General features: G+C 46.3%; 1 protein-coding gene across 1 annotated transcript; it reads left to right on the top strand.

The window, feature by feature from the left end:
- Positions 1-25982, top strand: LOC139534716 (uncharacterized). Its single transcript, XM_071334105.1, has 8 exons — positions 1-119; positions 8389-8507; positions 14875-14959; positions 15230-15425; positions 15850-16868; positions 17249-18078; positions 23209-23448; positions 23890-25982. Exons 1-8 carry the CDS (start codon positions 28-30, stop codon positions 24135-24137), a joined length of 2829 nt encoding a protein of 942 aa, XP_071190206.1. The 5' UTR covers positions 1-27; the 3' UTR covers positions 24138-25982.

Below are 25982 nucleotides of genomic sequence, written 5' to 3'. Positions count from 1 at the left end.
GGAGCGCGAGGTAGGGGAGCTGTACTAATGGCGGAGAACGTACGGTCGCCTTTTGAGTACCGGGAGCCACCGACCCTCGACAGCGACGGGGATGGGAGCAAGCCGCCGCCGCCCCGGGGGTGAGATAAATAACTTATTGGGGAATATCTGATCACTTGCTAGCTACTTGTTTAAAAGTGAAGTCGAATGCAAGCCCTGCCTGAGCGGGTGTGTTTGTTTAGTTAGAGGCATCCATCCCTGTGATGATTCTGAGAAAAATTTAACGGCGAAAGTGCTTTTTCGCTTCAGGATCAATAGCTACCTAGTTTCGTTGTTTGTTTTTTTACAGCCTGTCACACACTTCTCACTGTTGATTATCCGTATGTTTTTGAGCTTTCGTTTGGGAGCTAGCCAGATGTAATGTCCTGTCTGTTATTTAATTAGCCAGCTAGCTAACAACTAGCCATCTGTTAGTTAGCTAGCTGGCCAGTTACATCTGCACACGGTAGTCATAGCTAGCTAGCTAAACAGATTAAATTGCATTTAGGCTAGCCTTGCTTGATTTTGATAGCTAGCTAACTCGAAAGCGACATGGCTCGTTATTTAGGCATTTAATCATTAAAACCACATGTTTGCTAGATATTCTGGTACTGTAGTTAGCTATGTGCTACTACCATCTTCATTCAAACTGATGTTGTTGGGGAAATCCGTCAGTTACATTAGGCATCACTTTCACCATGTAGATCTGACTGACTTGTGCTCTACTGTATAAGGGAACGAATGAGGGATGCAAAGGCGTACTGTATCTCAGGTGTGTGTGTGTGTGTGTGTGTGTGGGGCATTTTATATATGCCTGGTTATTGGGGCTTGTCAAATAGCTACAATTATTGAAAAGTATAATATTTCACGAACTATTTTTCACGAGTACAATTTGTTTCCAATATATTATTTGATTGTCTGATACTTTATGGATTTGTTTCAATTTGCTTTTACAATTGTATTCAAGAAATATAATGGCCCAGTTTCCCCAAGAGCATCTTAAGGCTAAGTTCATTAGAATCATTATTAAATCGCCAAGTTGTTTCCAAAAAAGCATCATTATTAAAGTTGCACTTGAAAACAAATAATCAGATGATATTTTTCACATGCGCTAGATTTTTTAAATGTTTTTATTTAACCGTTATTTAACTGGGCAAGTCAGTTAAGAATAAATTCTTATTTACAGTGACGGCCTAACCCGGACGACACGGCCAATTGTGTGCCGCCCTATGGGACTCCCAATCATGGTCGGTTGTGATACAGCCTGGAAATACAACAGGTGTAGACTTTAATGTGAAATGCCTAGTTTTGAGCCCTTTCCCAACAATGCAGATTTAAGAAGTAAGCAAATTGAGAGAGAAAAAAGGACTTAGTAACACAATACAATGACAATAACAAGACTATTTACAAGGAGTACCAGTTCTGTGTGTGTGTGTGTGTGTGTGTGTGTGTGTGTGTGTGTGTGTGTGTGTGTGTGTGTGTGTGTGTGTGTGTGTGTGTGTGTGTCGGGGTAGTGTGTGTGTGTCGGGGTAGTATGTGTGTCGGGGTAGTATGTGTGGATAGAGTCCAGTGAGTGTGCATAGAGCCAATGCAAAAGAAAAGTGCAAATTGTCCAGGTAGCCATTTGATTACCTGTTCAGCAGTATTATGGCTTTGGGGTAGAACCTGTTCAGCAGTATTATGGCTTTGGGGTAGAACCTGTTCAGCAGTATTATGGCTTTGGGGTAGAACCTGTTCAGCAGTATTATGGCTTTGGGGTAGAACCTGTTCAGCAGTATTATGGCTTTGGGGTAGAACCTGTTCAGCAGTATTATGGCTTTGGGGTAGAACCTGTTCAGCAGTATTATGGCTTTGGGGTAGAACCTGTTCAGCAGTATTATGGCTTTGGGGTAGAACCTGTTCAGTAGTATTATGGCTTTGGGGTAGAACCTGTTCAGCAGTATTATGGCTTTGGGGTAGAACCTGTTCAGTAGTATTATGGCTTTGGGGTAGAACCTGTTCAGCAGTATTATGGCTTTGGGGTAGAACCTGTTCAGCAGTATTATGGCTTTGGGGTAGAACCTGTTCAGCAGTATTATGGCTTTGGGGTAGAACCTGTTCAGCAGTATTATGGCTTTGGGGTAGAACCTGTTCAGCAGTATTATGGCTTTGGGGTAGAACCTGTTCAGGAACCTTTTGGGTCAAGACTTGGTTCTCTGGTACTGCTTGCTGTGCGGTAACAGAGAGAACAGTCTATGACTTGGGTGGCTGGGGTCTTTGACAATTTTTAGGGCCTTCCTCTGACACCGCCTGGTATAGAGGCCCTGGATGGCAGGGAGCTCGGCCCCAGTGATGTACTGGGCTATACGGTCTACCCTCTGTAGCGCCTTGTGGTTGGACGTCACGCATTTGTCATACCAAGCGGTATTGTAGACAGTCAAGATGCTCTCAATGGTGCAGCTGTATAACATTTTGAGGATCTGAGGGCCCATGCCAAATCTTTTCAGCCTCCTGAGGGGGAAGAGACTTTGTCGTGCCCTCTTCACGGCTGTGTTGGTGTGTTTGGACCATGATAGGTCCTTAGTGATGTGGACACCGAGGAACTTGAATCTCTCGACCTGCTCCATTACAGCCCCATCTACAGTGCCTTCAGGAAGTATTCAGACCCCTTGACTTTTACAAACATTTGTTAGGTTACAGCCATATTCTGAAATGGATTTAAACAATAACAATTCCTCAGCAATCTACACACAATACCCCATAATGACAAAGCGAAAAACACATGTTTTGAAATTTTAGCAAATGTATTAAAAATAAAAACACATACCTTATTTACATATGTATTCCGACTCTTTGCTATGAGACTCAAAATTGAGCTGTGAGCAGGAGTCCACCTGTGATAAATTCAATTGGTTGCACATGATTTGGAAAGGCACACAACTGTCTATAATAGGTCCCACAGTTGACAGTGCATGTCACAGCAAAAACCAAGCCATGAGGTTGATGGAATTGTCCATAGAGCTCCGAGACAGGATTGTGTCGAGGCACAGATCTGAGGAATGGTATCAAAAAATGTCTGCAGCATTGAAGGTCCCCAAAAACAAAAGTGAGCTTCCATCATTCTTAAATGGAAGACGTTTGAAACCGTAGAGCTGGCCCACCCGGCCAAACTGAGCAATCGGGGGAGAAGGCCCTTGGTCAGGGAGGTGACCAAAAATCTGATGATCACTCTGACAGAGCTCCAGAGTTCCTCTATGGAGATGGGAGAACCTTCCAGAAGGACAACCATCTCTGCAGCACTCCCCCAATCAGGCCTTTTTATGGTCGATGGGCCAGACGGAAGCCACTCATCAGCAAAAGGCACATGACAGACTGCTTGGAGTTTGCCAAAAGGCATCCAAAGACTCAGACCATGAGAAACAAGATTCTCTGGTCTGATGAAACCAAGAATGAACTCTTGCCTGAATGCCAAGTGTCACGTCTGGAGGAAACCTGGCACCATCCCTACGATGCAGCATGGTAGTGGAAGCATCATGCAGTGGGGATGTTTTTCACCGGAATGGACTGGGAGACTAGTCAGGATCGAGGGAAAGATGAACAGAGAGATCCTTGATTAAAACCTGCTACAGAGCGCTCGGGACCTCAGACTGGGGCGAAGGTTCACGACCCTAAGCACAGCCAAGACAACGCAGCAGTGGCTTTGGGACAAGTCTCTGAATGTCCTTGAGTGGCCCAGCCAGAGCCCGTACTTGAACTCGATCTAACATTTCTGGAAAGACCTGAAAATAGCTGTGCAGCAACGCTCCCCATCCAACCTGACAGAGCTTGAGAGGATCTGCAGAGAAGAATGGGAGAAACTCCCCAAATACAGGTGTGCCAAGCTTGTAGCGTTATACCCAAGAACACTGGAGACTGTAGTCGCTGCCAAAGGTGCTTCAACAAAGTACTGAGTAAAAGGTCTGAATACTTACTTAAATGTAATAGTTCTGTTTTCTTTTTATTGTATGCATTTGCAAAGAAAATAAAACCTGTGTAGATTGCGTGAAAATAGTGTGTGTGTCTTCGGAAAGTATTCAGACCATCCTTGTCTTTTTCCACATTTTGTTAAGCCTACATCCTTATTCTAAAATAGATTTTTTTTTTTTTAATAGAATAATCCTCAGTAATTTACACACAGCAAAGGGATTTCTGTTCTTATTTTTAATACATTTGCAAACATTTCTTAATACATTTGCAAACATTTCTTAACTTTTTTTGCTTTGTCATTATGGGTGTAGATTTGTGTGTAGTATTGTGTGTAGATTTGTGAGAAAATCTATTTAATCCATCTATTTAATCCATTTTAAAACAAGGCTGTAATGTAACAAAATGTGGAAAAAGAAAATGGGTCTGAATACTTTCCGAATGCACTGTACACATGTTTTTCATTTTCCCTTTATTTAACTAGGCAAGTCAGTTAAAAACAAACTCTTATTTACAATGACGGCCTAGGAACAGTGGGTTAACTGGTCTAGGAACAGTGGGTTAACTGGTCTAGGAACAGTGGGTTAACTGGTCTAGGAACAGTGGGTTAACTGGTCTAGGAACAGCGGGTTAACTGGTCTAGGAACAGTGGGTTAACTGGTCTAGGAACAGTGAGTTAACTGGTCTAGGAACAGTGGGTTAACTGGTCTAGGAACAGTGGGTTAACTGGTCTAGGAACAGTGGGTTAACTGGTCTAGGAACAGTGGGTTAACTGGTCTAGGAACAGTGGGTTAACTGGTCTAGGAACAGTGGGTTAACTGGTCTAGGAACAGTGGGTTAACTGGTCTAGGAACAGTGGGTTAACTGGTCTAGGAACAGTGGGTTAACTGGTCTAGGAACAGTGGGTTAACTGGTCTAGGAACAGTGGGTTAACTGGTCTAGGAACAGTGGGTTAACTGGTCTAGGAACAGTGGGTTAACTGGTCTAGGAACAGTGGGTTAACTGGTCTAGGAACAGTGGGTTAACTGGTCTAGGAACAGTGGGTTAACTGGTCTAGGAACAGTGGGTTAACTGGTCTAGGAACAGTGGGTTAACTGGTCTAGGAACAGTGGGTTAACTGGTCTAGGAACAGTGGGTTAACTGGTCTAGGAACAGTGGGTTAACTGGTCTAGGAACAGTGGGTTAACTGGTCTAGGAACAGTGGGTTAACTGGTCTAGGAACAGTGGGTTAACTGGTCTAGGAACAGTGGGTTAACTGGTCTAGGAACAGTGGGTTAACTGGTCTAGGAACAGTGGGTTAACTGGTCTAGGAACAGTGGGTTAACTGGTCTAGGAACAGCGGGTTAACTGGTCTAGGAACAGCGGGTTAACTGGTCTAGGAACAGCGGGTTAACTGGTCTAGGAACAGCGGGTTAACTGGTCTAGGAACAGTGGGTTAACTGGTCTAGGAACAGTGGGTTAACTGGTCTAGGAACAGTGGGTTAACTGGTCTAGGAACAGTGGGTTAACTGGTCTAGGAACAGTGGGTTAACTGGTCTAGGAACAGTGGGTTAACTGGTCTAGGAACAGTGGGTTAACTGGTCTAGGAACAGTGGGTTAACTGGTCTAGGAACAGTGGGTTAACTGGTCTAGGAACAGTGGGTTAACTGGTCTAGGAACAGTGGGTTAACTGGTCTAGGAACAGTGGGTTAACTGGTCTAGGAACAGTGGGTTAACTGGTCTAGGAACAGTGGGTTAACTGGTCTAGGAACAGTGGGTTAACTGGTCTAGGAACAGTGGGTTAACTGGTCTAGGAACAGTGGGTTAACTGGTCTAGGAACAGTGGGTTAACTGGTCTAGGAACAGCGGGTTAACTGGTCTAGGAACAGCGGGTTAACTGGTCTAGGAACAGCGGGTTAACTGGTCTAGGAACAGCGAGTTAACTGGTCTAGGAACAGCGGGTTAACTGGTCTAGGAACAGCGGGTTAACTGGTCTAGGAACAGTGGGTTAACTGGTCTAGGAACAGTGGGTTAACTGGTCTAGGAACAGTGGGTTAACTGGTCTAGGAACAGTGGGTTAACTGGTCTAGGAACAGTGGGTTAACTGGTCTAGGAACAGTGGGTTAACTGGTCTAGGAACAGTGGGTTAACTGGTCTAGGAACAGTGGGTTAACTGGTCTAGGAACAGTGGGTTAACTGGTCTAGGAACAGTGGGTTAACTGGTCTAGGAACAGTGGGTTAACTGGTCTAGGAACAGTGGGTTAACTGGTCTAGGAACAGTGGGTTAACTGGTCTAGGAACAGTGGGTTAACTGGTCTAGGAACAGCGGGTTAACTGGTCTAGGAACAGCGGGTTAACTGGTCTAGGAACAGCGGGTTAACTGGTCTAGGAACAGCGGGTTAACTGGTCTAGGAACAGCGGGTTAACTGGTCTAGGAACAGTGGGTTAACTGGTCTAGGAACAGTGGGTTAACTGGTCTAGGAACAGTGGGTTAACTGGTCTAGGAACAGTGGGTTAACTGGTCTAGGAACAGTGGGTTAACTGGTCTAGGAACAGTGGGTTAACTGGTCTAGGAACAGTGGGTTAACTGGTCTAGGAACAGTGGGTTAACTGGTCTAGGAACAGTGGGTTAACTGGTCTAGGAACAGTGGGTTAACTGGTCTAGGAACAGTGGGTTAACTGGTCTAGGAACAGTGGGTTAACTGGTCTAGGAACAGCGGGTTAACTGGTCTAGGAACAGCGGGTTAACTGGTCTAGGAACAGCGGGTTAACTGGTCTAGGAACAGCGGGTTAACTGGTCTAGGAACAGCGGGTTAACTGGTCTAGGAACAGTGGGTTAACTGGTCTAGGAACAGTGGGTTAACTGGTCTAGGAACAGTGGGTTAACTGGTCTAGGAACAGTGGGTTAACTGCCTTGTTCAGTGGTAGAACGACAGATTTTTACCTTGTCAGCTCTGGGATTCAATCTTGCAACCTTCCGGTTACTAGTCCAACACTCTAACCACTAGGCTACCTGCCACCCCAAATGTAACGTAGGATTCCCGGAATATGTTCTATATGATTATTATTATTTAATTATCAGTAGTTTAACGACAATAAAACAAAATAAACAGGCAAATTTCATTGTGAAAATACAGTGGATCTATGGTAATGCCACATTGAACGATTTAAAGGAAATTAGCCGATTTTTGTTTATTTATTTGCATCTGAATAACAACATTTATTATAGCTTATTCTTTTAACATCGAATAGGTTATAAATAAAATATTATTATTGTTATTATTAGCTGATCAAACTTTTATTTCTCACCAGAATGAGGCTGTGATTTGGGAGATTCAGCTCCGTCTGGGCATTCACTAGGTCCATAGACCCTGGCCTGTGTGTGTGCTCTCGCTGTTCAGCCAAGGCCAGTTCAGTTGCCTCACTGCAGCCACAATGTTTTCCCCGTTGTCTGTGGTGATACAGTACACTTTGTTTTCGTCAAGGGGCCAGTCTAAGCAATCCCCAACGCAGGGCTTCGGTCAGAGTGCCAGCTGTGTGGGATTGTTTTTAAAAAACTTCGGAATTTCAGTGTCCAGTCTTTCGAGAGAGTGCACTGTCAGACTCATGTAAGGAGTCATATTTACACTTTAGTGCATAAAAATAATGACACTTTTTTTTTTTTTCTCGAGGAGAGACATCTTTTTCACCTCACTCATTTACATTTACAATTAAGTCATTTAGCAGACGCTCTTATCCAGAGCGACTTACAAATTGGAAAGTTCATACATATTCATCCTGGTCCCCCAGTGGGGAATGAACCCACAACCCTGGCGTTGCAAGCGCCATGCTCTACCAACTGAGCCACACGGGACCTCCTCCGACCTACTGTAACAATGAAAAGGGCCAGAGGTGAAGAGCAGAGGCTACCCACCCACCCCCAGCCTGTAGGCTATAGGATCTATAATTGACCTCAGTCCCCGCTTTTCACTCCTCCCATTTTTGAATTGACTGATTTGACCTTCAAAGATTCTCTCCTATCCGTGATGGAGCGGATTTGCTGATTGCGCCTCATTTTAAAAGATGGTTAGAAAGAGGAGGTGACGAATACAATTTTAATAGACGGACTAAGTTAGCAAAACAATACCATACAAATCAATAGTTAACACTCCTGCTATGGGTAAAGTGGATATACGTTAAAATAAAGTTGATGAAACATTTTATGAAAAAAAGATGGCTGACAGCTTTTTTTATTTTCATGATGGTCAACATCCAAAACCGTCAATGTCACAGTTATCCAATTACCGTCACAGCTCTATTCACAATGTGGCAGATGTAAATGCAATTTATCTAGAAATGTCGTTCTTGTCATGTGCAAAATAAATCTGTCGGCTCTATTCAGTAAAACATGTATTTTTTTTTAAATCTGAAATGTTCTAAATCTGAAGGAACCCCTGGTGTGTTTTGTAGGAGGGTGTGTGTCAGGAAAAGGAAGGGTACCCCTGTGAAGGTGTGTGACCGGGCCTACGTGACAGAGGATGAAGAGGAGGAGGAAGAGGAGAGTATGTCTGAACACAGCTACAGTCCAGGTAAACACACACACACACACACACACGTGTTGCATGGTATTACCGGTACTACGATAATGGTACCAAAACGTTATGAGACTAACATTTTAGAAAACTGTAGAACCGTTGCATATGTAGTACTGGCCCTGCCGATCTAAAGAACCCGCTGGTGCCTGTTTTATAACATTACATTTCAGTAAAAAAAAATAAAGAAGAATTGCAACAGCAGCTAGTTTGTTATATGCGCCGGTCCAATAATGGCCACTTCACATTCATTCACACACCCTCGGTGCAGACCCCAATAAGTATTCTACTGTTACCTTTGTACATTGGGGCAGCGCAGGCAAAGTTGATGCGTTGTATCAGGGATACAAACCCGTCACTTTTCAGCGATTTTATTTTAATTTTATTTTTTTAATGATTATTTTGCATTTTGATTGCATTAGGTCATCCACATGAATTGTGTAACTTTTTTTTTTGGGGGGGGGGGGCACAGACAGTGTATCACCATTGAGCTGTAAAATAGGCTGATCTTCTCCCTGTGCGATCACTACCTTCTCTCTTGAAATTAATGACTGAGTACAGAATGCATCCTACAAAGAGAATATCAGAGGTCAGATGTCATCTTGTTTTGTAAATGTTTTAATTGTATTTTTTTATTAAACTTTCTTAAGTTGTACAAACATGACATTTGGATTATACATTCAACATGCAAAGTACATAACTAAGCACACAGGTTTCAAGAAAATTAACAAATACTACCAATTTCCCGGGTATAGGTAGTAAAATAGTTATATCTTGTTTCAAAAGTAGGCAATGAAGGTAGATCTTAGATCATTCCAAAAGAAAATTGGATGTTAGGCCGTTACAGCCAGGCAATTTATTTAAGGCTGGTTTCTTTACAGCTATAGCCAATTCCTCTATTTTAAACTCTGCCTCGCAAAACTCGTTCAATTCTTGTCTATTGTAGGAATATGCCTTTTTTTTTTTTTTCTCAAAAAAGTAATTGCCGTTATTGGGGAAGTAGGATGAAAAAATGTCTGTAGCAATCAACTTCGGTTCTGTTTTTTTTCAATCCCATTTAACGTACAAATAATTAATAGGATTCCTTTCCTGACACCTTTTTTCAAGGCTGCTAAAGTAAGAGGTGATTTATTCTCGTTTTATCCACTTTGCCGTTGATCTTACGTAGGCGGCAGATATGTCATATCAGAATGGTTTATTTTTTTTATTTAACCAGGTAGTCTAGTTGAGAACAAGTTCTCATTTACAACTGCGACCTGGCCAAGATAAAGCAAAGCAATTCGACACATACAACAACACAGAGTTAAACATGGAATAAACAAAACATAGTCAATAATACAGTAGAACAAAAGAAAAGAAGTCTATATACAGTGAGTGCAAATGAGGTAAGATAAGGGAGTTAAGGCAATAAATAGGCCATGGTGGCGAAGTAATTACAATATAGCAATTAAAAACTGGAATGGTAGAATGTGCAGAAGATGAATGTACAAGTAGAGATACTGGGGTGCAAAGGAGCAAAATAAATACAGTATGGGGATGAGGTAGGTAGATAGATGGGCTGTTTACAGATGGGCTGTGTACAGGTGCAGTGATCTGTGAGCTGCTCTGACAGCTGGTGCTTAAAGCTAGTGAGGGAGATATGAGTCTCCAGCTTCAGAGATTTTTGCAGTTCTTTCCAGTCATTGGCAGCAGAGAACTGGAAGGAAAGATGACCAAAGGAGGAATTGGATTTGGGGGTGACCAGTGAGATATACCTGCTGGAGCGCGTGCTACGGGTGGGTGCTGCTATGGTGACCAGTGAGCTGAGATAAGGCGGGGCTTTACCTAGCAGAGACTTGTAGATAACCTGTAGCCAGTGGGTTTGGCGACGAGTATGAAGCGAGGGCCAACCAACGAGAGCACACCGGTCACAATGGTGGGTCTCTCATCTGCTGGTTGTGATGTACTCGCTCTCTCTCACATCTGCTGGAAGTGATGTACTCGCTCTCTCTCTCTCACATCTGCTGGAAGTGATGTACTCGCTCTCTCTCTCATCTGCTGGTAGTGATGTACTCGCTCTCTCACATCTGCTGGAAGTGATGTACTCGCTCTCTCTCACATCTGCTGGAAGTGATGTACTCGCTCTCTCTCACCGCTCTCTCTCATCTGCTGGAAGTGATGTACTCGCTCTCTCTCATATCTACTGGAAGTGATGTACTCGCTCTCTCTCATCTGCTGGAAGTGATGTACTCGCTCTCTCTCATCTGCTGGAAGTGATGTACTCGCTCTCTCTCACATCTGCTGGAAGTGATGTACTCGCTCTCTCTCTCTCACTCTGGGGGTATTACGTAATTTAAACATCACAGATATAAATTCCCGCTGTGTCCATGATAAAATGCAACGTGAACTGTTGTACTACTGAATGAGACTGTGCCTTTGTGATTGAACTTATGTTAAATACATTACTTTAGTTAGCTGCTTTGAGCTAAACTTGTATGTTATATAACCTATTTTGGCAGCCTAGTGTGTGTGTGTGTGTGTACACTATGTGGAATATTTTTGGAGCAGTGGCTTCCCTGAAAACGGGTACTGACAGGAGGAGCGATATGAGTCTGTCAGAGGTCGTCACGCTGGATGGGGATGGAGGCTTTGGTGGTCCACACAATGAAGAAGCAGGTGTCCCTTCCAGTAATGTGGAGCTGACCTTGGGACCTGGTGCCAGTAAGCATGGTCTTCACGGAGGCGGTAAGAACCTCCATCCTTGATTATATTTTTTAAAAATCCTTTGACTTCACTGCCGCTTCAATGATAAAGTCCCTGGCACCATAGGGACACTTGACTTCCAGACCGTCCAATGAGGCACCCAGGATCCAGGACCATGTGACTCAAAGCCCTATCTCCTTCACACCCCCATTTTGAATACCTTGATTCCCTCCTCTTTATCTCTGCCCCATTTTACAGACAACACCCCGTCCAACGACTGATCTGAGGACCCCTTTTAACAGCGTTGGAGTAACGAGCTTGGCCTTAACCACTGCTCCATCATTGCTGTCTGTCAACCTCCCTCTCCTCAATGTGTTGCCAGTTGGGGTTGGTGTACTGCCGAATAGCCTCCTGCTGCTCCAACGACCGCGCCATGCCAGCCAGGATGCCAGCATGCCCCAGATGCCCTTGTTTAACAATGTCCGGTTCAGACAGGGAGGGTAGCGGTTGTTCTGGCTCAGGTTTAAGGAGACATGCCATTCCACTGAACCTGCCCGGGATGATGGTTCCTTAGACACTGAAGATCCTCCTCTGGGGGCTCTCGGGACAGAGGGTTGTAGTCTTCAGTTGGGTACAGGTCCTCCAACTGACTGCACCTGGTTGGGCACGGCTGGCTTCCTCGACTCGCATTCCACACCCGTACGGCCGATTTATGTGAACCGCCAAAATAGGCTGCAGTCTACACTGATGAGCTCCACGGAGGCATTCACATGTTGTAGAGAGAATCCCCTGGTCACCTAGAGAAACCTGCCAACAGGAAGTGGTCACCTAGAGAAACCTGCCAACAGGAAGTGGTCACCTAGAGAAACCTGTCAACAGGAAGTGGTCACCTAGAGAAACCTGTCACCAGGAAGTGGTCACCCAGAGAAACCTGCCAACAGGAAGTAGTCACCTAGAGAAACCTGCCAACAGGAAGTGGTCACCTAGAGAAACCTGCCAACAGGAAGTGGTCACCTAGAGAAACCTGCCAACAGGAAGTGGTCACCCTAGAGCAACCTGCCAACAGGAAGTAGTCACCTAGAGAAACCTGCCAACAGGAAGTGGTCACCTAGAGAAACCTGCCAACAGGAAGTGGTCACCTAGAGAAACCTGCCAACGGGAAGTGGTCACCTAGAGAAACGTGCCAACAGGAAGTGGTCACCTAGAGAAACCTGCCAACAGGAAGTGGTCACCTAGAGAAACCTGCCAACAGGAAGTGGTCACCCTAGAGCAACCTGCCAACAGGAAGTAGTCACCTAGAGAAACCTGTCAACAGGAAGTGGTCACCTGTAGAAACCTGCCAACAGGAAGGAGGTTAAGTGTTACATTGTGTAGAGAGAATCCCCTGGTCACCTACAGAGACCTGCCAACAGGAAGGAGGTTTAAATGCACCTTGAAATGCCTTTGTTGTAAAAATGTGCAATATGAATAAAGTTTGATTTGATGACATTACAGCTTTAGAATATTTTATAAAATTCCATGAACCTTTTTTTAATTGGTAACTTGGGATTTTATCACTTGACAATATCAATCATATAGTGTGAAGGATTCTATAAATCCAGACAGGGAATGCATGTACCATTCTGAATTAATAATAATAATAATATTAATAATACTGTGCCTATTAAATATGTGTGTCTGGTCATGAAACTACAATACAGACAATGTCTAAACTAAGTACATTCTGAATGTCTGTGTTTTTAGATTCATTCTTATCAATGACAACATTCTAGAACTGAGTTATCACTTATCTAAGTCTGGTATCCGGGTTAATCTGGTTAATGATTAAGTGGCTCTTTCCTTGTAGAATGCTGACAGCTGGATAGAACACAGTGTATTGCTAAGATGCACAAACTTAACTTAATAGCTACAGTCACCGACACAGGATAAACCTTATCCGTCATGCTGGCCCTGACCAAACCGTTAAGTTACCCCTCACTATAGCTGCACTTCTCCACATGGCCAGACTGATGGTGGTTTCCTCCACGTGGCCAGACTGATAGTGGTCTCCTCCACATGGCCAGACTGATGGTGGTTTCCTCCACGTGGCCAGACTGATAGTGGTCTCCTCCACATCGTCAGACTGATAGCGGTCTCCTCCACATGGCCAGACTTATGGCGGTCTCCTCCACGTGGCCAGACTGATAGCGGTCTCCTCCACATGGCCAGACTGATGGCGGTCTCCTCCACGTGGCCAGACTGATGGTGGTTTCCTCCACGTGGCCAGACTGATGGTGGTTTCCTCCACATGGCCAGACTGATGGTGGTTTCCTCCACGTGGCCAGACTGATAGTGGTCTCTTCCACATGGCCAGACTGATGGTGGTTTCCTCCACGTGGCCAGACTGATAGTGGTCTCCTCCACATCGTCAGACTGATAGCGGTCTCCTCCACATGGCCAGACTGATGGCGGTCTCCTCCACGTGGCCAGACTGATAGCGGTCTCCTCCACATGGCCAGACTGATGGCGGTCTCCTCCACGTGGCCAGACTGATAGCGGTCTCCTTCACATGGCCAGACTGATAGCGGCCTCCTTCACATGGCCAGACTGATAGCGGTCTCCTTCACATGGCCAGACTGATGGCGGTCTCCTCCGCGTGGCCAGACTGATGGCGGTCTCCTCCGCGTGGCCAGACTGATGGCGGTCTCCTCCGCGTTGCCAGACTGATGGCGGTCATCCTTGGAAAAAGCCATATGTGTGAAATAGACACTAGTCGACATACCGTACAAACAATTATCAAGGTTAAGTAATCCAAAATATGTGTAATTAGCTAGCTAAAGTTTTGTCAGTGGCTAGTTTAAGACCGAGAAATGGGACAGAAGAAATTCAACACTTTAGTCAATTCAGTCAATACTAAATTGACTGTCAATACAGTCAATTTAGTCAATACAGCACATGGATTCATCATGGATTGGGCACAGATATCTGACCGAGCAGGTGAAGAGTAGCTGACCGTGTCGGCTAGAGGTGACGTGCAGGAATTTGTGGTCTTGCTGAGGTGTTCTCCGTTTGCTAATTAGCATTTCACTTTTTTTGTTTGTAAATTGAGGCAAATATATTGATGACTCAAATTGTCCGAGAGAGAGATTTACACGGTTATCAAAACGTCACGCCAAGCCTATACTGGACACATACCTGGTGGGAAAACGATTGGAACCATTAACGTGTTTGACTACAAGGTTTTATGGGTATTATGAAGCGTCCGACTGTGGCGGACTATATAGGAACACATTTTGAATGGCATTGGCACAGGAAGAAAGGAAAAAGGGTCTGCTACTGATGAGATGTGTATCAAAGGTAGAATTCATATAGGCCTTAATGGAAGCCTAAAGCTTTGTTAAATAAATCTCCTGCTCCTTATTAAATGCTGCTTAACTTTCTTAACAGTTGGGAGCAGTGTGTGTGTGTGTGTGTGGTGTGTGTGTGTGTGTGTGTGTGTGGTGGTGGTGGAGCAAGGGGGATACTGGTGTTAGTGTGAGAGAGAGAGCGAGAGGAATGAGTAAAGATGGTGTTATGCAGAGTGTTTTCCACTCACTGCAGATCATTATACGTTTATCTATTCAGTCCTCCAGCCCTGTCATGTGTCAAGTGTCCGTTGTGTTGAATGTGTTCTGCTGTTCTTACTTGTTTCTAACTCTCCCAGGTGATGGACAGTACCCAGACGGAGCGGAGGACAGACTGCCTCCAACCGGAAGCCCATACTACCTTGCCGACCCCTCCCAGCTCTGGTGAGAGAGACCGTAGGATCATGGAATAGACAACCAATGACAGACATGTCTGAGAAATCAATCAAATGACTGTAGTTGCATTGAGACTGCAGTGTACGGGTCAACCTAACCTATTGCAGTGGTCACCAAGACTTGGTAAGGGTGTGCAGGCTTTTGTTCAAGCCCGGTACTAACACACCTCACCAAGACCCTTGGTCAGGTTGCTAGGCTGGAGCAAAAGGCTGTGTCTCCAGTGAATGGTGTGTAACGTTACTTTGCTTCTCCATCCAGTGTGTCGGAGCTGGGCGAGGAGGGGGCGAGTGGGGTCCGGGGGCCAGTGCTCTTCCACCCCCCGCCCAACTGTAGGATCCGAGAGGTGCACTGCGGGAGTCAGGTGCGGCTGGTCGTCATAGCGATTCGCGACATTGCCAAAGGGGAGGAGATCACAGTGGACTACAGCCTGATGGACTGGGGAGAGAACGCCATGGTGACTAATGACTCTGATAACATCGCCAGCTCGCCTCGTTGCAAACCCATTTTGGCTATTCTTAAATATACTCCGTGAATGAGTGTTGTCAGAGGTCATGACGTCTGACCAACAGAAACCTCATACACATCAAAATTGCCGTTGTTCTGGCATTACTAGTTGCTTGTTGTGTTCTGTCCAAGTAAAGAACATTGCCCAGTGTGATTGGTTGGGCTCCATATTTGAAGCCTGTTGGTTGCTTTATGAATATCCTAGGGATTCCATAGCTCTGTCTCTGAGGGTTTGACTGCAGCTTTAACCCAGACAATAACATAAAGAGGGTAATCAGAAGATCGTGACCTCAACTTCATTTTTTTCCTATTGGTTACTGTGCGGAGTTAAAAAGTTGCTCATTTGTTATGTTTTGGGATTTGTCTCCGAACAGGATGAAGAGCCTGGCCCACACCCGCTGTCTCTCTCCGACTACCTCACCCCCTCCTGGTCCCTCTCCCCCTCCTCCTCCCCGCTAACCCACACTGAGCCCAGCGATTCGGACCGAGAGGAGGAGGAGGAAGACGACGATGACGACGAAGAAGAAGAGATGGAGGAGTTGAGGGGCCGCATGCTCCGCCGCCGAAAGAAGCGCAAAATAGCCACCCCCGTCCCCACCAAGAAGAAGAGTGTCGCCAACCCCAGGGCCGGACCCGGGCGCCCCTGCTCATCCTCCTTCTCCCGGCTGGCTGCCTCCTCGACCTCGACCCCGGCCCAGACCCCGTCTCAGCCCGCCACCCCGCTGGCGCCCCCCACCACCAACATCAACAACAACATCAACATAAACATCGGCAGCTCCAGCGGGGCCACTGTCAGCCGGCGGCAGCACTGCCCCTACTGCGGCCGCCACTACCGCTCTCTGGCACGCCACCTGGAGAAACACCATGCCAACCAGCCAGAGGTCAGGGCTGCCATGGAGCTATCCGCACTGCACACACACCCTTCCTCCTCTACCTCCTCCTCGCACGGCCACATCTTCGCCTCCCCCCAGCCCTCCTCTTCCTCTGCTCCCGCCCCTCCCCCTCTTTTCTCCAGGGAGAGAGAGAGGGATGCGGTGGCCGCTCGAAGTTCCTCGGGGGCGGTCTCCTTTTCACTCTCACTCTCCCCACCCTCGGATTCTCAGTCGGCCACGGCCAAAAAAGCCTCCAACTTATCGGTTCAGACGCCCAAGCCAGGCTCCGCCCCTGCAGTGGCACCGGTGAAAAGTCCTCCCACATCCACGCCACCCAGGAGGGGCCGCAAGCCGAAGAGAGAGAAGGAGGAGCAGCAGAAAGCGGGGGAGTCCATCGGGAGCAAAGAGGAAGAGATGCCTCCACCTCCTACCCCCAAGCCGGAGGAAGAAGAGCTGGATGAGGAGCTGAGTGGAGCGGGGACAGTAGAGAGTCCTGGGGACTGGAGTACACAGATGGCTAGGTATGATGGATAATATGTTTCTGCTACATTGGAAAGAGAAGTTGGGCCTAAATTAAATGTTACCTAGGAAGTTCTGAATTGTTCTCAACTGGGGGGTTGCGATGACATCAGACCAACTCCTTGAATGGCCTACTCAATGAAGTTTGCAGTTGTCAAAAAAAATTGATTCTGCTCAAAACATTTTTTGGTCCTTAAGTGTATACGTGAGATATTGATTTTCAACAGGAAAAGAAAAACAATTGCATTCAAATATTACATTTTGACATTGTATTTTTTTTTTACTCTCTCCCTCTGTCTCCCTCCCTCTCTCTCCCGCTGTGTCGCTCTCTCTCCCTCTGTGTCGTTCTCTCTCCCTCTATCTCTTTCTCTCTTTTTTCTAGCTCCCACAGACACCACATGCCCCCTCTCCTCTCTTCCCTCTCCTGCCTGGTGCTCTACCTGAGCCGGCAGCAGCACTCTTCCTTCTTGTCTCTGACTCGCTCCCCCAGTTCGGCTGAGGCCTGGCGCCTCCTCTGCCATTCCAGCCTGGCGCTGCTCATCCTCTACAACCGCCACCGAGAGTGTGAGGTGGCCAAGCTCACCACCCAGGACTACCACAACCGCACCCCCCCCCCAAGCCCCACCCTGACCCAGGCGAACTCAGCCAACACCCCCCCCACAGGCATGGAGGCCATCCTCTCCCCCTTCGAGCATCAGGTCCTCTGCCACCTCCCCCGGGCAGGTGTGCTGGGCAAGCGGGGGCGCATCCAGCCCCTCATCCTGCCCCCGCACTGCGAGTCCTGCCTGGACCTTCTCCTTCAGACCTCCTCCAACGTGGGCGTCGACCCACACAGCCCCTACGTCTTCTCCCGGCCCTTCCACTCGCCCGCAACGCCGCTCCGGGGCACCGACCTACTGCGCAACCTGGCACGGGCCAGCGGCGCCAAGAACCCCAGGGCGTTGACCCAGACACGGGCGCGCCAGCAGGTGGCCATTCTCACCCAGCTACTGCTCCTGGAGGAAGGTAAGGGGCAGGGCCAGCCGGGCGGGGCTGCCGCCAAGCGCCTGGAAGACTTCCTGCAGAGGGAGTACCACGTGACCCAGAGCTGTGCCACGATAGGCAGAGACCCGGCGCTGATGGGCCGTGTGGGCAGGGTGGTGATCTATGGGGAAAAGGAGGGGGTCCTCTTCAGAGGGATGAGTCTGCAGCACATCTGTCTGGAGCTGGATGGTAAGGGGAAACTACAGGGAACTGGGCTCTGGTATGACCAAACTACCACATACTGCAAATCCATGGCACAGCTCCATCCCATATCAGAGAAAGTTGTGGGGGGGGGGTGGGGGGGGGCGGCGTTCTGTTCATGAAGGGTTTGCACCTCATACCTTCTGAAGGGACTAAAGGAGAATCGTTGCATTGCATTTACATGTGAATTAGTAATCTCCCCGTCTCATTGGGATGGAAGAGAGGAGGAAATGGCACTAGAGGAATGATGGCTTTGTTGCCAAGGGAGACATGGCAAGTATGCTGCTCATGCTCAGTAGGGATATGTTTACTAACAAGTATGCTGGTCATGCTCAGTAGGGATATGTTTACTAACAAGTATGCTTGTCATGCTCACTAGGGATATATTTACCAGCAAGTATGCTGGTCATGCTCAGTAGGGATATATTTACTAGCAAGTATGCTGGTCATGCTCAGGGATATATTTACTAACAAGTATGCTGGTCATGCTCAGTAGGGATATATTTACGAGCAAGTATGCTGGTCATGCTCAGTAGGGATATACAGTGGGGAGAACAAGTATTTGATACACTGACGATTTTGCAGGTTTTCCTACTTACAAAGCATGTAGAGGTCTGTAATTTTTATCATAGGTACACTTCAACTGTGAGAGAAGGAATCTAAAACAAAAATCCAGAAAATCACATTGTATGATTTTTAAGTAATTAATTTGCATTTTATTGCATGACATAAGTATTTGATACATCAGAAAAGCAGAACTGAATATTTGGTACAGAAACCTTAGTTTGCAATTACAGAGATCATACGTTTCCTGTAGTTCTTGACCAGGTTTGCACACACTGCAGCAGGGATTTTGGCCCACTCCTCCATACAGACCTTCTCCAGATCCTTCAGGTTTCGGGGCTGTCGCTGGGCAATACGGACTTTCGGCTCCCTCCAAAGATTTTCTATTGGGTTCAGGTCTGGAGACTGGCTAGGCCACTCCAGGACCTTGAGATGCTTCTTACGGAGCCACTCCTTAGTTGCCCTGGCTGTGTGTTTCGGGTCGTTGTCATGCTGGAAGACCCAGCCACGACCCATCTTCAATGCTCTTACTGAGGGAAGGAGGTTGTTGGTCAAGATCTCGCGATACATGGCCCCATCCATCTTCCCCTCAATACGGTGCAGTCGTCCTGTCCCCTTTGCAGAAAAGCATCCCCAAAGAATGATGTTTCCACCTCCATGCTTCACGGTTGGGATGGTGTTCTTGGGGTTGTACTCATCCTTCTATTCCTCCAAACACGGCGAGTGGAGTTTAGAGCAAAAAGCTCTATTTTTGTCTCATCAGACCACATGACCTTCTCCCATTCCTCCTCTGGATCATCCAGATGGTCATTGGCAAACTTCAGACGGGCCTGGACATGCGCTGGCTTGAGCAGGGGGACCTTGCGTGCGCTGCAGGATTGTAATCCATGACGGCGTAGTGTGTTACTAATGGTTTTCTTTGAGACTGTGGTCCCAGCTCTCTTCAGGTCATTGACCAGGTCCTGCCGTGTAGTTCTGGGCTGATCCCTCACACTCCTCATGATCATTGATGCCCCACGAGGTGAGATCTTGCATGGAGCCCCAGACCGAGGGTGATTGACCGTCATCTTGAACTTCTTCCATTTTCTAATAATTGTGCCAACAGTTGTTGCCTTCTCACCAAGCTGCTTGCCTATTGTCCTGTAGCCCATCCCAGCCTTGTACAGGTCTACAATTTATCCCTGATGTCCTTACACAGCTCTCTGGTCTTGGCCATTGTGGAGAGGTTGGAGTCTGTTTGATTGAGTGTGTGGACAGGTGTCTTTTATACAGGTAACGAGTTCAAACAGGTGCAGTTAATACAGGTAATGAGTGGAGAACAGGAGGGCTTCTTAAAGAAAAACTAACAGGTCTGTGAGAGCCGGAATTCTTACTGGTTGGTAGGTGATCAAATACTTATGTCATGCAATAAAATGCAAATTAATTACTTAAAAATCATACAATGTGATTTTCTGGATTTTTGTTTTAGATTCCGTCTCTCACAGTTGAAGTGTACCTATGATAAAAATTACAGACCTCTACATGCTTTGTAAGTAGGAAAACCTGCAAAATCGGCAGTGTATCAAATACTTGTTCTCCCCACTGTATTTACGAGCAAGTATGCTGGTCATGCTCAGTAGGGGTATGTTTACTAGCAAGTATGCTGGTCATGCTCAGTAGGGGTATGTTTACTAGCAAGTATGCTGGTCATACTCAGTAGGGATATATTTACTAGCAAGTATGCTGGTCATGCTCAGTAGGGGTATGTTTACTAGCAAGTATGCAGGTCATACTCAGTAGGGATATATTTACTAACAAGTATGCTGGTCATGCTCAGTATGGGTATATTTACTAGCAAGTATGCTGGTCATGCTCAGTAGGGATATGTTTACTAGCAAGTATGCTGGTCATGCTCAGTAGGGATATATTTACGAGCAAGTATGCTGGTCATGCTCAGTAGGGATATATTTACTAACAAGTATGCTGGTCATGCTCAGTAGGGGTATATTTACTAGCAAGTATGCTGGTCATGCTCAGTAGGGATATATTTACTAACAAGTATGCTGGTCATGCTCAGTAGGGATATATTTACGAGCAAGTATGCTGGTCATGCTCAGTATGGGTATATTTACTAGCAAGTATGCTGGTCATGCTCAGTAGGGATATATTTACAAGCAAGTATGCTGGTCATGCTCAGTAGGGATATATTTACAAGCAAGTATGCTGGTCATGCTCAGTAGGGATATATTTACTAGCAAGTATGCTGGTCATGCTCAGTAGGGATATATTTACAAGCAAGTATGCTGGTCATGCTCACTAGGGATATATTTACGAGCAAGTATGCTGGTCATGCTCAGTAGGGATATGTTTACTAACAAGTATGCAGGTCATGCTCAGTAGGGATATATTTACGAGCAAGTATGCTGGTCATGCTCACTGGGGATATGTTTACTAACAAGTATGCTGGTCATGCTCAGTAGGGATATATTTACGAGCAAGTATGCTGGTCATGCTCAGTAGGGGTATATTTACTAGCAAGTATGCTGGTCATGCTCAGTAGGGATATATTTACTAACAAGTATGCTGGTCATGCTCAGTAGGGATATATTTACGAGCAAGTATGCTGGTCATGCTCAGTAGGGGTATATTTACTAGCAAGTATGCTGGTCATGCTCAGTAGGGATATATTTACTAACAAGTATGCTGGTCATGCTCAGTAGGGATATATTTACGAGCAAGTATGCTGGTCATGCTCAGTAGGGATGTATGCTGGTCATGCTCAGTAGGGGTATATTTACTAGCAAGTATGCTGGTCATGCTCAGTAGGGGTATGTTTACTAACAAGTATGCTGGTCATGCTCAGTAGGCATATATTTACGAGCAAGTATGCTGGTCATGCTCAGTAGGGATATGTTTACTAACAAGTATGCTGGTCATGCTCACTAGGGATATTTACTAGTTGTAAGTTGGTAATAAAGCAGTAGTAAAGGATTGCATGTTTAGAGCTTTACACATGAAGGGTGATTCTCCTCTCACTCGGACACAGCCGGGAACAAACTTATTTGTAATATTTTTTATTTTGGGAGGCCAGCTAGGAGCAAACTTACCAGAACATTTTAAATAGATGGGAACTCTGAACAGGGTACCTTGTAATTGCATTGCTTGCCGTACAACGATCTGTCCTTCTCACAGACATTGTTAACGGACATCTTGTCTTGGTGTTATGGTTTGCTCATTATGTAAATGAAAGAGGAAAACCTTGACCTAAGTCTCCAAGCCTTTTACGTTGTATAAGGCAGGTTATAGTGAATGAACAAAGCATGTTGTTCATGCTTTGTTCATTCACTTTCCGTCTTCTATCCCTTCCCAACGCTCTCTCTCTCCGTCTTCTATTCCTTCCCAACGCGCTCTCTCCGTCTTCTATCCCTACCCAACGCTCTCTCTCCGTCTTCTATCCCTACCCAACGCTCTCTCTCTCCGTCTTCTATCCCTCCCCAACGCTCTCTCTCCGTCTTCTATCCCTTCCCAACGCTCTCTCCGTCTTCTATCCCTCCCCAACGCTCTCTCTCCGTCTTCTATCCCTCCCCAACGCTCTCTCTCCGTCTTCTATCCCTCCCCAACGCTCTCTCTCCGTCTTCTATCCCTCCCCAACGCTCTCTCTCCGTCTTCTATCCCTTCCCAACGCGCTCTCCGTCTTCTATCCCTTCCCAACGCTCTCTCTCCGTCTTCTATCCCTTCCCAACGCTCTCTCTCCGTCTTCTATCCCTCCCCAACGCACTCGCTCTCCGTCTTCTATCCCTTCCCAACGCGCTCTCTCTCCGTTTTCTATCCCTCCCCAACGCGCTCTCTCTCCATTTTCTATCCCTCCCCAACGCTCTCTCTCCGTCTTCTATCCCTACCCAACGCTCTCTCTCTCCGTCTTCTATCCCTACCCAACGCGCTCTCTCTCCGTCTTCTATCCCTCCCCAACGCACTCTCTCTCCGTTTTCTATCCCTCCCCAACGCGCTCTCTCTCCATTTTCTATCCCTCCCCAACGCTCTCTCTCCGTCTTCTATCCCTCCCCAACGCTCTCTCTCCGTCTTCTATCCCTACCCAACGCTCTCTCTCCGTCTTCTATCCCTACCCAACGCTCTCTCTCCGTCTTCTATCCCTACCCAACGCTCTCTCTCCGTCTTCTATCCCTACCCAACGCTCTCTCTCCGTCTTCTATCCCTACCCAACGCTCTCTCTCCATCTTCTATCCCTACCCAACGCTCTCTCTCCGTCTTCTATCCCTACCCAACGCTCTCTCTCCGTCTTCTATCCCTACCCAACGCTCTCTCTCCGTCTTCTATCCCTTCCCAACGCTCTCTCTCTCCGTCTTCTATCCCTACCCAACGCTCTCTCTCTCCGTCTTCTATCCCTACCCAACGCTCTCTCTCTCCGTCTTCTATCCCTCCCCAACGCTCTCTCTCTCCGTCTTCTATCCCTCCCCAACGTTCTCTCTCCGTCTTCTATCCCTCCCCAACGCTCTCTCTCTCCGTCTTCTATCCCTACCCAACGCTCTCCCTCCGTCTTCTATCCCTCCCCAACAGTGATGTCAGGAAACTCTGCAGACTCCTTCTCAGACAACTCGGACGTGGAGGCAGAGAAGGTTAAGGAGAAGGTTAAAGAGAAGGTTAAGGAGAAGTTGGAGGAGAAGGTTAAGGAGAAGGTGGAGGAGGTGAAGAAGCAACCAGGTCAACCCGCCAGCAAGAATAAAGCCCCCGCTCCCTCCTCGGTCAACCCCTCGCTCCCTGCTACCCACAAGAGGAGGATCATTCAGCCCAAGTCAGGTATGTACAGTTGTATTTGTTCTACCAAATGTATTACCTACTCATACCTGTCTGGGTGAATGTGTTTTGAACAATAGCCGCTTTAATACACATTATTGCGCTACATCCAATGCGCGCCAGCGTCAGACATGTTGGAAAATTGAGGGACTCAACAAGCCAATCGATAACTTCGTCACAGTTATCGAGTCCTTTCAGATCTACTCATGTGTGCCGGACACATGCCCCCTCGGCCACTGGGGTTCGAGCCCTGGGTCAGGTGACTCTGTCTCTATATCCCAACCTGTACTTGTATAAACAAAACTACACAAATATATGTAAGGAGATCAAAACGATGTTTCATTAATATATACAGTATACACAAGTGTTTAGGGGTTAGGTACTCGGTGGGTATGGATTTGGAATTGGGAAATTGATGTTCATGACTCTGTCCTGTGTTCCCAGGGAAGCGTGGGGTGCTGAAACGGCCCTGGTCGGAGGCGGAGCGCATCGCCGTGGAGACGCACCTGAAGAGGAACATCATGGAGCAGCGCGTGCCAGCCAAGGCGGACTGCGAGCGCTGTCTGCAGCTCTGTCCCCTGCTGGTCAGCAACCAGCGTGACTGGAGAGCCATCAAGTTCTACTGCCACAACCGCATCCAGCTACTGAAGAAGCAGGGCAGGAGGGAGAGGGCAGGGCACTCTGTTAGATAGAGATGGGAGAGAGCGAGAGATCTGACTCCTACCATCTGGAGTGACCCTATTCTAGTCCTGGAGAAGTGCAGTCTGCTTGTTTTTCGACCGAATTTACCTGACCTCTGACCTGACCTTAGAGGTCGTTCCTGGGACTAGGTGTACAGTATCAGTCCTAGCCCTGTAGCCCAGTAATGCAGTGTTGTCTTCATCAAGAGTCAAGGAGAGAATTAACTGGGATTAGTTGAAATGTCTCCTCTGACCAGGGGACATATCCACATAGTGTCTCAAAAGGGTCTTAAGAATCCTGTTAAAACCGTTTTTTTAAGACTAAAAAAACTCCCAGCTCACAGTAGGTTTTAGGATGTTAAGACACTGACCAGACAAACTCTGAGCCAGGAGTAACATCAACTCCTAAAAAGGTTATCTCAGCTGGTCATCACGGCAGTTTGAGGTACCGATGGTGATGACACTCATCGTTGTAAATTATGGGAAATAACCAATCACGAAGAGGCATGGCCAGCTGTGAACTGTATAGCACGTTTCAGACACCCAGATGAATGTGACTGTACATCAAATGTAAAACACTTGATATACTTCGTCTGACACGATCACTTTGTCTACTCTTAATTATTGCCTAATATGTTGGCATGCATAACCTTCTTTTTTTTTTACCAATTGTGATGTTTGTTAAAAGCGTACGTTTTATAATATTGTCGCTAACACTCTGAACTCCTGGATAACGACTCTAAATGTATTTTGTACAGTACTGTAGGCATCAAGTCTCTTACTGATAATGTTGCATAAAAAGTTGTATCATTTTCATCACCCAATCAAAGTTAACATAGGCCCTACATACCGTCAGTGGCCCAATATTAGTTAGGCATATTATTTAACAATGTTGCAGGCCTTTTTTTAAATGACCAAGACACCAGCTGGTAACTCTTAACTGGTGAGGTCAGCTCATGAGGTCTCCTAAATATATCTGTCAACTAGGTTAGGACCCTTATGACTAAATAGGTTTAATGTCTAGCTTTTATTGTTACCCGTAAGGGTAGGAGTAAAATGTCTCTATTCTCAGCACTTACGACACATTTTCTACTCTGAGACGCTTTGTGGATACGGACCCTGGATTATGGAACAATGGTCCTAGAAGTTACTGGAGAATCACGAGTTTTAAAACCCTTTATTTCACTCTGTTGGGAAATGACTGAGAAAGTGAGGGAGTTCAGAGGAGTGGAGCCACCTCCACTAAAAGCTGAAGACCAAATGTGAGTATTAGGTTGTCTTTACAAAGATGGAGGAAGAAACATATGGTTTGAACCAATAAGATCCCCCCCCCCCCCCCCTAGAATGAGCATACATGTCATACGGGATGAGCTGTTTGATATGGATAACTGACTGGCGTGAACTCTAACCATTACTATCACGGCCAGCTGTGTTTTTAACGGTATCGATCAAAGTATTGGACCATGATGCACCAGTGAACTCGTTCACACACAACTCTGTACCACGGTTTCAGTTAAACTGATATGAAACAAGGCACGCATACTTTAAATTGTTTATCATGTCTGTTTTTTAAAATATTTTGTAGTCATTTTACTAGACAATATAATACGGTCTTGTTAGTAACAAATGTAAATACGTGCTAATCAAGAATGAAATTTGACGTAGTAGTGGTTATGAAGTTGGTCGTATTGTGCTAAGGTGTACATATTGTAAATACCACATTTTGAAGTGTTTTCTGAACCACAAATTGTAACGTGATATTTTGCACTATGGTAACAGAAAAGGTTATCTACAGTACTGCAAAACAAAATAAACAAATCTGAATAGTCAAATGATAAAGAACATGTCAGAACAATA

This window comes from Salvelinus alpinus, chromosome 11 (assembly GCF_045679555.1).
Source record: "Salvelinus alpinus chromosome 11, SLU_Salpinus.1, whole genome shotgun sequence".
In the NCBI taxonomy this organism is placed as follows: domain Eukaryota; kingdom Metazoa; phylum Chordata; class Actinopteri; order Salmoniformes; family Salmonidae; genus Salvelinus; species Salvelinus alpinus.
This window is presented reverse-complemented; position numbering and strand designations above follow the sequence as displayed.